This window comes from Gigantopelta aegis, chromosome 4, assembly GCF_016097555.1.
Source record: "Gigantopelta aegis isolate Gae_Host chromosome 4, Gae_host_genome, whole genome shotgun sequence".
Lineage (NCBI taxonomy): Eukaryota > Metazoa > Mollusca > Gastropoda > Neomphalida > Peltospiridae > Gigantopelta > Gigantopelta aegis.
The window spans coordinates 48,390,758-48,406,225 of record NC_054702.1 but is presented as its reverse complement, the minus strand read 5'-3'; the positions used below and the strand labels follow the sequence as shown (position 1 = coordinate 48,406,225).

Here is a 15,468-nt window from a genome sequence, read left to right as displayed (position 1 = left end):
TGACCACTGAATATGCATTATGGATTATTCTGCCATATGTTTTACAAGCCAAATGTTAACCTTTCTGGCAAATTTTCTACAATAAACTTGACAAGTGTACCAGCATCTGATTACTGAACATAATAAATACATTCTGACAGCATAGAATATTAGCTGATTAGATTTTCTAAGGATAAAAGACCATTTTTGAAAAATGACTGAAGTGTGTAATTTACATAAATGTTGGTGAAATGTATTATTAGAGTACTTAATCTTGTTAAAAACTGTATAGTATTTATTTAAAGTGTTTAATTACATTTAGTAGTGATATATTCATTATATTTAGATCTTCTGTCCAATTGCAATAATTGAGAAACTCATTAAAATTCAATATTGATAAAAAATAAAAAATCTCAATATTGATCAACAAAATCCAACTTTTGCTCTTTATTTTTTTACCAAATTATTAGCTCAAAACTGTTAAAAAAATATTGCAACAACATCAGAGGTCATTTTATGCTATTTTGGAGGATATTGAAATTTAAAAGTTGAACATTTTAATTTTAAGTTTTAATAAAAAAAAAATTAAAGTTTTTTAATTTAATAAAATATTTAGAAAATATATAAATGAGTGTTTATATTCCTTGTGGTATTCACAATCAGTCTGTGTAATTTCACCTCTCTGGCTATAATACATTCAACAGAATCAAGTATTTAACCCGTGTAATGTGTGAACTATATCAGGCCTCCAACCACAATGTTTCTATAGAGCCTTAGTGGCTATAACATTTTTATTAATATCAGTAGGCCCGTGGATTTTTGTATGCACCTTTGCCTGCCTGGGGGACACATACCCTGAAAAGGACAACCCCTGTTGTCCAGCTCTTTCTCCCAGCATATTGGTTTAAACAAACACACCCTCTAAACCAGGCCGGAGTACACCCATTTTACACAAAAAGCACTACTTTTGTATGGGCTGGAATTACCACAAACAAGTCTTCAATGTCAACAAGTTACACATGTTTACAAACTACATGCTCTCCCCTGTCATTTCAGTCAAATAGTTGCCACTTCATAGCTGTCTGCCATGAAATAATCACAGTCAAACAGCAGACTACTTTCGCGGTCAAATTTCCGGATTTTGGACAACCAAATCGAAAGATAACTGTAATCTGAGGCCAACTATCTCGATGCATGCCGGGTAATCATCCCCCATGTGTGGTCATACACTTGGGAGACACACCCATAAACAAAGTGGTTGAAACCCAGTGGATGTGGCTTTACACCTACCCATTGAGCCTAGCGGTACACTCACTCTGGGTTGGAGCTGATACTGGCATGAAAAATCCCCCATTGCCTCAGGTGGGATACAAACCCAATACCTACAAGTCTGATGGCATAACCACTACACCACCGAGGCTGGTGGGACTAAACAGGTTAATTGATGTGTTCAATAATGCGTACAGTTCCAATGACGCAAAACGTCGCAGAATTGCTTAATTGTTGAACGGCTCCGTGAGAAAGCAGTGCACACATGACGATCACGAATAGCAGGTCTGATCCGCATTTTCAGTGATACCAAACATTCTGTCTCATGTCAAATTGGCCCTACTTAGTACTACCAGTTTATCCCTATCTGGATAATTTCGCCACCAAATACATATTTTATGATGACAATATTACTAAACCATTTAATAAAAATACAATTTAATTCAGGTCTTTTCACAAAGTTGACCAACAAACAATAATATATGGTAACCAACCTTTTTTTTTTTTTTTTTTTTTGCTTTTCAGGTTATTTCTGTATATATTTGTTATATTTGTATTAGGTAGAATACTAAGTCACTCTAATCATAGCAAAAAAGAAATACTTAAAATAGAATAGAAAAGATGTTCAATGACACTCCAGCACGAAAAATATATTGGCTATTGGGTGTCAAACTACGGTAAATGCAAAACTAAAGTGATGGTGAAAACGGCCTTGGTGGCGTCGTGGCAGGCCATCGGTCTACAGGCTGGTAGGTACTGGGTTCGGATCCCAGTCGAGGCATGGGATTTTTAATCGAGATATCGACTCCAAATCCTGAGTGAGTGCTCCGCAAGGCTCAGTGGGTAGGTGTAAACCACTTGCACTGACCAGTGATCCATAACTGGTTCAAAAAAGGCCATGGTTTGTGCTATCCTGCCTGTGGGAAGCACAAATAAAAGATCCCTTGCTGCCTGTCGTAAAAAGAGTAGCCTATGTGGCGACAGCGGGTTTCCTCTGAAAACAGTGTCAGAATGACCATATGTTTGACGTCCAATAGCCGATGATAAGGTAAAAAATCAATGTGCTCTAGCGGCGTCGTTAAATAAAACAAACTTTACTTTTTTCAATATAAAAATAAAAGAAATACTTGTGACAGTTATTATCTATAGTTTACCATCACTGAAAACTCATCTCTTACCGAAGAGCAACTCTGTATTTACTTCCAAGCTTTTCGATTTCTGCCATTACACAGTCAGTTATGTATGGTATACCTAAAAGAATAAGAAAATATGTGGATATGTATAATTTGTAAAATCATTATGCATCGCAGAAAATAAAATCACAGTTTAATCTGTGTATGGTTAAAAATGTATTATGACACATCGACACACTGGCTCATTTCATTTTATATCATTATAATTTATCTTAATGCTTTAATATAATTAAGTTTCAAATATGCTGTCCTGCAAACCCAGATATCTGAGCTGTATGTTTAGGACATTTGGAAACCCTAGCTAAATTCATGAAGAACATTTCTAGGCCGGGGGAGGGGTGAAGCATTTTCAATGACATGATGACATGATTTCAAACATTGAGCATTATTTAAAATGATCAACAAGAGTACCAGTAAGGTACATGGTATGCCCATCAGAAGCCCAGTATTTACTGAATGTGATACAAATTGGTAAGTAAAACTAGGCTTATATGACCAATAGTATAGAAAGGTTACTGTGGTGATTTTCACTTGATCTCTATTCATATCAATATTGATGCCCCCTGTGAGACGAATCTCTATACTTTCACATAGGCTATTCCTTTAAATGAGAAAATGAATTGTTTTTATTGCATGGCAACACAGGCTAAGGCTTTTGACATACCAATCATGGAACAATGAAGATTTCTACAATACACAGTTAAACCGGCGCCGTCGATATAAATAGGAGTGGGCGGAGCTTAAATCCAAAATGTTTGAAAGTTTGAGTTTGAAGACACAGCTTTATTGGGGGTACATTTTTAATATTTATGGAACAATTAGAACATATTATAACTCCAAATTTGATCCGCTTGTAGATAAATGTAAGAGAAATAAAGAATGCTTTTAATTTCTATACAAAGCTATTGTAATTAGAGGTAAACTGGAACTTATAACTCTGAAGCGTAGAATTGAATAGTCGTATATGGACATGTGACGTAGCTTGTTTATGTCACATGACAACCATGAGTAACAAGGCGCACGTGGAACGGGCCACGTGGAATAATAGTATTTTTGCCCCTCACTTGCAAGGTAGCAAACGTGTTATTTGCAAAATACATTTAATAATAATGCCTTTACAGGTGTCTACTCACCGTTTATTGCCACTTATGCCCCATATACGATATACCATCGGGGTTTGGGTATAATGACCTGACCAACGACAGAACACAGTGCGGCATCATTTCTCTCAGTGTCCAGACATTTTCCTGGGTGGTACCTCTATCTAAAGATCGCATTTTGCTCTGTTGATATCGGGCATCAAGCTATGCGCCTCGGCGAGACAACATTTTCCAGAATTTTTTATAACGTTCTTTCCGTAAACCAGCATTACGAATATGGGGTGCGGCGCCATTTCCTAACCAATTCTGTCTATCGGACGTGACACATGGCACACAAAAACAAGATGAACATTCATCGTCAGTAGGTGTGCTGTGTTGTCTGGCCGAGGTTCTGCCGTGTCCATCACTTTGTTCGAGAATTCTCAGCGAACTTTCGCGAGAGCCAGAACAGGTATTTTTAGCAATCCGGTCCGGTGCTGTCAACCGGTGCGCGTCCGACGCTTCTTCAAAGTGAGCACTACCTTCGTCCTCACAAACTGACCATTCATTTTTTATAACATCATTGTCTAAATCAAAATTGCTAAAGTGACAGAATGCCAATAGAGCTTCCGCTTGATCCTTGGTTATTTTAAAACATAATTCCCTTTTTTCACTCATGATTTGTCAGCAAACGTTGGCGCACTTTTGATGGAAACTAAAACAATAGCCCCGATAATTTAATTACCAGGAATGTGCGACATTCCGCTGTAAAGGAGACAAAGCTACTAAAACTCTCTTCCGTTATCTTATATTCTGACTCGAATAATGTGAGTTCAGTGTCACAATAAAAACAAATATATGCATGTATATATACTACGTTTAATTTCACTGTGCATTATTAAATAAAATAATATTGTCGTTTTCTCATATGTATCTTGTTAGTAGATAAGAAAATTCGCCCTTTAGAAAAATGGACTAAACTAAATATTAACACCAACCTGTATTTGTGGCGCCTTTTTAAAAATAATCAACACGTTTCTTCAATGTGAACATATTCCGAATTAGAAGCTTGCTTATTTAAAGATCGAAAATGCAGCGTATAAAAGACGAAAACAGACAAGAATTCGGAAGAAAGAAAAGAAAGTCAGATGAGGGTGATGAGATGCGAATAAGAAATAAACGAAGAAAATTAAAAGACGTTCCTCTGGTGACAGGAAATATTCGATTCTATGCCCAATCTTAATGATGACAAAACTTTGCTCTTCAACAAAATAGATCGCGCAAAACTATTATTGGATGACAGGGTTTCAAATACAAGCAACAGCACAATTCTACACGAGGTTTTTGATTTTTATCTTCAACAACATGCATTGCCACCAAGCAACACCGATGCACATGATTTGGGAACCGCTCACAAATTTTCAACATATTTACCATGTCCAAAGGAACAGAGTACAGAAAAGATGTGTCTCATTACTGAATCGGCAATACAAAATCTTTGTGTCGGATTACAGGTGCATGCCCATGAATGTTCGAAACACATGGAAATTGAAACCATAGAATACTCAGGGCACACAGGAAAAATTTCGTTGCACTGTGAGAATCAACACAGCATGAAAGTGGACACATCACCTCGTTTGCCGGGTGGATCATTCCTGGCAAATTTCCGCATCTTGCATGCACTTTTTGTGTCTGGTTTGCGATATTCACAGTATGAACGTTTTGTCACATCTGCAGGATTTGGTCAGTTATCAGAGACTTTTGTCAGTAGATTTTTAGATTTATACTGCTGCAAAACAAATAACATCGCTGATCAATCTATTAAAGATGCTGTTGACGAAGAAACGGCTATCACAACACTTCAATGTTCTGATATTAATTCTGACTTCAAAGGAATTACGATATTGACAGACGCAAGGCATGGGTGGCGAAAAAATGCACGGCATTCTGACGTGGTTGCCATTGGATTTGAAACAAAAAAGGTCATAGGACTGGCAGTCATCTCCAAAGATGACGATCCAGTAAGCCAAAGACATGAGACATTCGGTGTAAAGAAATTATACGACCACTTTGATAAATGTGGAATCAATGTCAACATCCACGGACACGACCGAAATGTCACCATAAATAAATACTTGTCAGAAAACCGTGTTGGTGTTACTAACGCAAATGACACATGGCATGCAACAAAGGGAATTAGTAAAGAAATGAAAAAAGTCTGCACTGGCCCTGTTAAGTTCCATGCTGTGAGATGGCACGGTGAATTGTCTGACAAAGCGGCATCGGTGAAAACGCATTGTTATTACGCCATGAAATATTGTGGTGGATCGTCAGAAAAACTGAGAAGTCTTCTTGACAATATAGTTTTACATTATCAAAATATACACGATAACTGTTTGCCTGAACCAAGATGCAAAACTGATAAAAACTACGAGCCCAGCAAAATCATATTGCGAGACCCGATCGCTATCAAACTTTTCGATTGCGCAATCAAGCGACTTGTCATATACAAAACACCGGAAGACTACGTCACATGTGTCGATACACACTATGTGGAATCATTCAACAATGCTTGTTTGGTATACCATGACAAACGCATTTCCTTCTCTGACAAGGAATATAAACGAAGAAGTAACCTAGCCATCTTAGACTGGAATGAAAACATTGGTCGCGATTTTACCTCGGTGACATTTTATGAAGATCCGCGTTGTCCACGCAGAACAGTTGGTAAAAAAAATCTAAAACCGAAGACTCGCAACTTTGCACGAGATATTTGGGATTCTGTTGTAGATCATATTTATTTCTAATCTAAATGATAAAAAAAAAAAAACCCCGGGAATGTGGTTCTTCATTCTAACGTTGCGTGAGTACAGCTTTCTTTCTCTGAGGCCACGTGTATTTGTTTAATTATAACTCATAGACTGACCTTGTCGCTAGACTTAGATCACGTGATCATTATCTCTGGCTTGAAGCTCCGCCCATTTTATTGTCGGTAGGACCCACCGCAATCGCGGGTTTAATATTCCTAGGTGGTAACCTATCCCAATACTATCCAAGCTAAACTTAATACAGCCACCGACAATATTCCATATCCATAGGGCTTCTAGAATTGTCTAAAAATCCACTAACCATGGGATCAGTGCTTTTCAGAATCCACTAGCCATTGTTAAAAATCCTATTGTATGTATTGTAGGTAGTACTAAACCAAAACATTTCTGGCTGGGTCAAAGTCTGAGGTGCACCCAACTTTTGATAGAGAAGTGAACACCACAAGTCCTGTGATTAGTGATAAATGTGAGTGTGTTGGTTGTAAAAATAAAATGGTTCATCTGGGTAAAAAATGTATGCAATTTTATTTCATCTAGTACCACTGTGTCAAGTAGCCTTGTGCTTGAAACATGTTTAGGGTACCTGTAAAAACAAGTACTCGAATTTTGTGCGGAACTAGGGTAGTCATAGAAGCTACCCATTATCTCAGAAATGAGCATCTTGACCCCCAATTTTTTCTGATTCACTTTATGGGTGAAGGGTAGTAGTATTTATATCCATTACGTTTATGTCGATTGATACATTGCAGGTAGGAGTTTTAGCCACATATGTTACTATTGTTGTCTATGGGATTTGATTTGGTAGTATACACCCTGTAAATTTGTACCAAAAATAATAGAAAGTTAAAAAAAACCCACCCAAAGCACTTTATAATTAGAAAATTTGTTTCTAATTTTCATTATTATTTATACTTACCTAGTACTAGCACAACACCAATGCTATATGACCCTGGTCATAACCTACATTACACAATTATCTCCCCTTACCGGATGTATAACCTACACCTGTGCATGGGCAGACCGTATATTCTTGTTATCAATTCAAAGTCCAGAATCAAGGAAGACCTCCCTTGGGGTGGCTGGGAGGTAACTTTTGTTGTGCTAGTACTAGGTAAGTATGAATAATAATGAAAATTAAAAACAAATTTTCTAATAGTCTTATTCAACTTACCGTACTAGCACAACAACAATGCTATAACGGACATGATGTAACACCGTTAGAGTACCTGAATTTAACATTAAAGGGAGGAGGTAAGACACAAGGAGGACTTACCCATTCAACCAGTAGTGTTTCGTCTCAAGTAATGATACAGTGAATAGGCACCAACATCATACAAGGTATAAGATGTTGAAAGTGACTTTTAAACTGAACTGACTACTTGATATTAAAAGCAAACTCAACAAGGTGAGGAAGAAACCCTCACCGAGAAATGGTAAAAGACACTTGAACGCCCCAGAAAGAGTACTTCAAAGCATACGCAGAATCTCTTTAGCCATGAAGTGTCCACCAAATTATACAAAAAAGCACGAATCTCAATAATACGACGACAAGCCGCTAGTGAGACAAGAAACAAAGTTTCCCACGTCAAATGACGCAGACTGGCAAATTTCAAAGGCTCGTAAAGGCTCTGGCAAAATAGAAGGTCTCTCAACAGTGTTCTGCAACGATTTGACCAAGTTCTGCAACACAGAATTTGTAGAAAAATCTTAATGTCCACACTGCCACAGAGTAGTGAAAATGGACGGCCGGTGACTTCTCACTGTCTAAACCTTTAGCTGCCTTTCCTGGACAAGAGCCAGAAAGTACCCAGCTAAATCATTGACAGTAGACGACAAGGGATCAATGTCCCTCTCAGTCGTCCAATGAACTCAAGCGTAGACTCTTTCAGTAGACTGGCGCTTTGAGGTGGAGACAAGCTCAGCAACCTGCTGCCTCAGTCTCTGGCTGAGCAGATCCAGTATCAATGGCAAGCGCTCCGGCTCCTGCACTGAAAGTGACAGGAGCTGAGGAAACCAAGCTTGGGGCTATGAGTATGAGCGTGTTCAGTTGGGTGGCAACATATTGAGTTGTGGACTCCACCACAACTGAAGAACTCTGTAAGCCACCTCCCTGTGCAACTTCCACTCTCTCTGGATGGTTGAACAGTGACTCAAGGCGTCCGCCAAGACGTTCACAGATGACACAATATCAATCTGATTAAAATTAGCTCTACTGGATCTACCACTAAAGCATGCCCGTCTCCCCCGAAACTGCCCCTGCTTCATCAACTACCCGACTGCATGCCCGAATCGGACACCACAGGTATCTGATAACTGTGAGAAAAAAAAAAGCCGATTTCTTGACAGGTGGTGGCTGGAATGCAGATGCCGACTGATGCTTACGAGCATTCCGGGACTGGGTTGCCGAGACAAATTTTGCCGCTTCTGGTCCATGACCAAGTTAAAATTGGTCCAAAAAAGTAAGGTTTCCCTTACTGAGCAACTACAAAAGTAGGTTTTAACTACTTCTGTTACTCTCGGCCCCGCCAGGTAGTGATCCCGACGCAGAAGTAGACTGTTGGCTAAAACACGACCAGCAAGCTGAGTGACGTGATGAGAGGCTTTAGAAAGAGAAGTTTCGATAACCTCTCCAAAGTCTCTATATCAGTGAGCGGAACACCTACGTTGGAAGGTGGGTGGCTGTCTGCCTTCACCCTAGCGGAAACAACCGCTGGATGTGAAAGGAAGGTAGTTCCTACACGCAGACGTGAATAAAATCTACGCAGCAGTCAAGTTTTCCAGTAATTAAAGCTGCCGGGAACTCCTCCACCGCAGCACCCTAAATATGCTCGCTACCCGTGATCAACGCATCGATCTCTGCAAGGGATTTGTGCGCCAATAGCAAGACGAAATCTTGTCTGGACAAAAAAAACACCCTGGTATGAGGGAACAGCCTCCTCCGATGGAAATGCATCTGCGCACACCAGTCGGACTTGGTCCCGCCTGGTAATTGTATTCACTCTCTGGTGTACCATCGGCCAAAGTGGGAACCTCCTCGATTACCGACCCTTCCCCCAAACCGATTCCGGGAGGGCTCCTCTTCCAAAGAAGACATCTTCTCAAAAGACACACCATGCACCGACCCCAAAGGAAACAAAATTGCATGGGTAGGACGATGTGGCATGCCCTAATCCGCAAACTGGTCCATCCCAGGTCTTACTGGAAACCACTGGAAATCTCCTAACCATGTCATGAAACTTTCAAACAAAGAAACATGGTCCTCCTGTGGGCGGCCAGAAGATATCGGGCCCTGAATCTAAGGCTCCACCCATGCAGACGAGGGATAACGCCTGGAATCACTACCCCGATCGTACAGGTCCGGATTGACCATCACAGAAGCACTCAAGAAAGCCTCAGTCTCCAGTATCCCTGGCGAAGCAGGCAACAGGACTGGCAGTGTCGGCTGAACCGCACCATTCGGAAATTCCTACATGTACAAATTTTGTGCCAAGCCATGGAGTCAGTGTACCATATGAGGATTTGTCAACACTGCTGACGAAACCCCAACGGCCTCACCCCCACTGGAATGATCCAACTGCTGATGATGCTGCACCAGCACCCCAGCTACCGAAGTGACTCCAACTGGCGTCACACCCGAAACAATGCAGGTCTACGGGCATCACCATGACCTTGGTGGACAGATGAGGAGGCACCCTTGTGCCTACCACTCATCCGAGAGCTCTTTGATATGGGCAACAACTTGCCGAACGACAGTAAATTGATTTGAGCACGGCCCCAGAGTTCACCTCCACGCTAAGCCCATCCCTTTTTCGTCGTACCATTCTCTTACGCTCTGCATTTCTTGAGAGAGTTTCTTGACTTTCCCTACATTGCAGGAGACAAGTGACACAGATGTCACACTGCCACTCAAACAAACAAGAGCGGCAGGCGCGACACAGCAAATACATATGAAATTGAAGTCTTTTGAGACACCCACCCTCGGCACACACAACCAACCAGTCCAAGCCAGAGGAAGCTGTATCAGACATCTTAACCACCCATTTGAACTACCCCCAAATGACCTCATATCAAAGGAGTAGAAGAGAACGTAAACAAACAAAAAACCAATTACAATTTAATACACAATTTTAAAAAGTTTTTATGAGCTACCATGAACATGACCGCAATGTAGGACTGCAGAATCAAAAATAAGGATATACGGGTGTACGTTATGCATCCAGCAAGGGGAGATAATTCTGCATTGTGGATTATGACTCAGTTGAATAAGACTCAGTTGAACAATAATTAACATATAATTTGTAATATGTTTATTTACAAGTGAAAATACCATTAACTACTCCAGATAAATTGATATCTTTTATTTAGTGTACCATTGAAAAATGCAAACTGTTACAGTCTGCAAAACTATTGCTAATAAACACATTATTTAATTCTCTCAAATACCAAGTGCTATCCTAGGCTATTTATATATACATGTATATATGTTTTAAACAATATTTATTCAAATAAATAAAGTGGATTGGCAAAAGCCTATATAAATGCTTCTCCATGAGATGATGTTACATACTGTATAAATTTTAATGAAGGCTATTTTTTTCAGGTAAATAAAATATAAGGTACCAAACTTTTATGTGTACTGCCCGAAAAGATCGATAACATTGCTTAGATTCATTACAAAATGTTAACATTATTAGCAGTTGATCTAATTTGGTGTACTACAATGTGTTATTTAGAATAGTGTGAACAACATGGCTACTGTATTTCTTAGAAATCATTTTTGTTTGTTCAACTTAGATATAAATAAAATTAATGGTGGAATAAACTTTTTACTAGCCCCACCATGAAAAACACTTGCAATGGGCATCAGACTACCATATTCTAAAAGCCCTGCATGTAGGAACCGGTTTGTTAATTAAAAGATGTAGAATACCTACTCTTGGCATATAAGCAGTCCATCATTGATGTAATAATATCCAGTTTGTTCTTAATGGAAAAGTTGATGAAGTTGGTGTCCACCAGCACATGATACGGGGGACCCAGCTGTGTGTTGTAGTTAAAGAACAATGCAGATGACCTCTGAGGTCTAAAGAAAAACAAATGGAACAAATATGATTTTATTACCACAGCAGGCACTCATAAACAATGAAATAAAAATCATAGTATCATCAGGCATTGGAGGATATGGCATTTACAAACCAATTACCGTGTCAGTACTAAATATGACACATGTTTGAAGAAATTCTCAAGTTTCTGGCTTAAATCAACAAGAATTCTTAGGCTCCTTTTACAGCAATACATGTCCCCTAATGGGCCCAATATCATGAGACAAATTTTCACATCTCCTAAGTTCAAGGGCCACAACTGAAAAATGGCTAAATCGCCATAAAAGCCAAACTTGATATGTAACAGAACATAACAAAGCTATACACAAAATGTCAGCTCAATTTATTGCAAACTAATTTTTGTATCTCCTACGTTCAAGGGCCATAACTGTCAAAAATGGGTAAATCACCACGAAAGCCAAACTTGATTTGTAACAGTACACAAAATTTCTGCTCAAATATCGTGAGGCTTTTTGGGAAAAAAAGTCTGAAAAACTATATGTGGGACAGACAGACGAAACCTATAGTCCCTTCCGGTTGGACCAGATGGGGACTAACAAGCCATAAAGCCTAAGTCTAAAAGATTTAGAAATCTTTATTAGTTTATAGAGACTGTCCCATCAGAGAAGCCCAGTATTAAGTTCCAGAACAATCCAATCAAATAAAATATTCAATGTTAAACTTCAATTATAATTATTTTAAATTTAAATTAAAATTTGAACTTTTATCGATTAGAGATCTTTTCTACATGTATTTGCTTGTACACATTCTCTCAAGTTTCAGAATGTTCCAATCAAACTCTAGGAGTAGACAGACTTTTAAATAGACAGATATACCTCTATTGGTTTGTAGACACTGCCCCAAATACATGTAATTCCAAAGTTTAAAAAATTCTGAAAAAGATATAGGGTATTTTTAGCTATTGGCTGGGTTGCTAGTGTTGGGAATCAGTTGGAATTTCACTACTGAGCATCAGTTATAATCAGTTTGTACAAACTAATCAACTCTTGATTACACAATCAGGGTTTCTGCCAGAAAGAAACTTTTGGGTAAGGCACTATGGAATTTAATATTTAAAGTGTGTGTGCTGAATGCAACCGCAGTTGGCAGAGGGTATGGGGGCCGTCCCCCACAAAGAAAATGGGTTAGGTTTAGGGATAGGGTTGAGAAAATTATACAGTAATAATAAACAGTCATTACTTCTGTTAAAAGGTGAACTTTTAAGAAAAAGAACCCCCTAAATCTGCCCAAAAATTTGGGTATAGCACCATACCCATTTTACCTTCTGACAGAAACCCTGACAATTGGTAAAAATAATATTAACATAAGAATGATTTGAATTATAAACACCATGCACCTATTGACATGTTTACAAGGATAAAGACTAATTTTACCTTTAATAACTTTTTTTTATGTACACATGAAATCAAACACCAAGCCCAACATATACTACTCAAAAGAATTTAAGGGTCAGACGATATTTTCGACATTATTTTCTGAATGTCAATTATATTAGCTAGACCATAATGTCACGCATGGTATTGTTCCATTTTGATGAAAGTGGGTCTAAGCAACCCATAAATGAATTAAAATCCACTGTCATTGACACTGTCGACTAGTTCTAATGGTGAAAACATGCTTACATTTGCACATAAATTAGGGCGAAAGCGAAAGGTCTGCTAAGTGCCCATAACTTGCTTTTTCACAAAGTGCTTCATTTGCACGCTTTGCGCGTGTATTCCATGTTCCCAATGCTGAATTTCCGTATAATTGGAGCTTGCGTTCGTGTACGGTGCACACTCCAAATTTGACAATGGTACGACTTCAACTGACTATCGAAGATCGAGGAAGGGCTATTGCTTGGCTTCAGGATGGCAATACGCAAAGAAATGTTGCTCTGAGACTTGGTGTCATTCAGAGTGTCGTTGGCCGACTGTGGCAACGGTACCAAGCAACGAATTCTGTTCGAAATCGTCCACATTCGGGAAGACCCCGAAGCACTACAAATAGAGAGGACCGCTACATCACCAATATGGCTCTACGTCAACGCACAACCACTGCACGCCGATTACGTGACAATCTGCGGACTGCGACTGGAACTCGAGTGTCTGATCAAACCATACGCAATCGTCTGAGAGCCAATAATCTACGCTGCCGTCGCCAGGCTGTTCGACCACCACTCCTACCACGTCACAGAACGGCCAGACGTCACTGGTGCACGCTTCATCTGCGGTGGCAACGTGTTCAGTGGGGTCGAGTGATGTTCACTGATGAGTCCAGGTTTAGTCTCCAGTTCAACGACGGTCGGGTTTGTGTCTAAAGACATCCTGGGGAGCGCTTCGCTGACGTTAACGTTAGACAACGTCACCGGTTCGGTGGTGGCAGCGTCATGGTGTGGGGCGGTATCTCTATCCACCACAGGACCCCCCCTCTATGTGGTGGATGGCAATCTGAATGGAATCCGCTATCTGAATGAGATTATCCGGCCGTTGGTTCTCCCAGGCCTTCAGCAGATTGGCGGCGGGGCAGTTCTGCAGGATGACAATGCCAGACCCCACCGCGCCAGGGTGGCAACGGACTTTCTCAGACAACAAGGTATCGCCAGGATGGATTGGCCAGCATATTCGCCTGACTTGGCCCCAATAGAGAACGTCTGGGACGAATTAGGCAAGAGAGTTCGGGATAACCATGCCCCTCCGGCCAACCTTCATGATCTGGGTCAACTTCTTATGGCAGAGTGGCAGGCCATTCCCCAAGAGTTCTTAAGACGTCTGATCAACAGCATGAGGCAACGATGTGTCGAGTGTATTTGCGCCAGGGGCGGATTCACACTATTAAACGAATGTTCTAATGTGTAAAATCCATGTTTGACAACCCTCAACTTTGACAGCATGTCATGTGACTTTCTTGTATACAGTGACATTTATTTGTGGTTTTTTGTAAATATGGAACAATAAATAAAAAAATTGGTGTAGTTTACATCATCAATCTAATACACTCTGAAACTTATTTGGTTATAAATTTTTGACCCTTAAATTCTTTTGAGTAGTATATTTAGATCAGTTCCATCATCTCAAGTGAAGGAATAATTACAGTTTACATTTCCCCCAAAGAATCGATTGTGGATTGTTATTGATCAGCACAGCTGTATATACAGACAAACCAATTAATATTTCCCCCAAAGAATCGATTGTGGATTGTTATTGATCAGCACAGCTGTATATACAGACAAACCGATTAATATTTCCCCCAAAGAATCGATTGTGGATTGTTATTGATCAGCACAGCTGTATATACAGACAAACCTATTAATATTTTTGTATTATTAATATAATCTATCATTACTATGGAAGCTTACATTTCTCTAATAGTCAGGTTTTGAGGATTGGCCTTTCTCTTCTTTTTCTTTCTTGGTTTTTCTCGATCCTTTGCTTTTCTGAAAACATATTTAATTGATGAACTGCTAAATACAAACTTTTATAAAAGTATACAAACAGTGAAACACAAATTAAATATCCATCTATAGGCCCATTCAATGATAAATGTGTTGCACTTCAGACTCACTTTTGGTGAAAGATAAAGTTTATTTTGTTTAACGACACCACTAAAGCACATTGATTAATTAATCATCGGTTAAACATTTGGTAATTCTGACTCATAGTCATGAGAGGAAACCTGCAACATTTTTTGTCTTTGTCCAGTTGTGGTGCACTGATTGGAACAGAAAAAAAACAATCAGCTGAATGGATCCACCGAGGTGGCTCGATCTTGCGACGCAAGCACTCCAAGCAAGCACTCAACCGACTAAGCTAAATCCTGCCCCTTTGGTGAAAGAGTGTGTTAATAATGTTATGAAAGGGCTCCTGTTATAAAGTAATAATCATACCTTAGGCCTCTACAAAATAAAACAAGAAACATTAGTTAAATTTCATAGATTTATGTAATGATTTAGAATATCGTGTTACATGTGTTACATTTTCACGAAAGACATTTTTCAAACAGATTCAAGCTCTGTGAG

General features: G+C 39.3%; 1 protein-coding gene across 8 annotated transcripts in view; it reads right to left on the bottom strand.

Annotated features, from left to right (window-relative positions):
• LOC121370646 (rRNA-processing protein FCF1 homolog) overlaps positions 1-15,468 on the bottom strand; it is a 66,310-nt gene that overhangs the window by 5,865 nt on the left and 44,977 nt on the right. For all 8 annotated transcript variants that reach the window (XM_041496023.1, XM_041496021.1, XM_041496020.1 and 5 more), the window contains 3 exons: positions 14,809-14,886; positions 11,283-11,431; positions 2,427-2,499 (listed from right to left, as the gene is read on the bottom strand). In XM_041496023.1, coding sequence (XP_041351957.1) covers positions 2,427-2,499; positions 11,283-11,431; positions 14,809-14,886 — 300 coding nt within the window. The remainder of the gene's footprint in view (positions 1-2,426; positions 2,500-11,282; positions 11,432-14,808; positions 14,887-15,468) is intronic.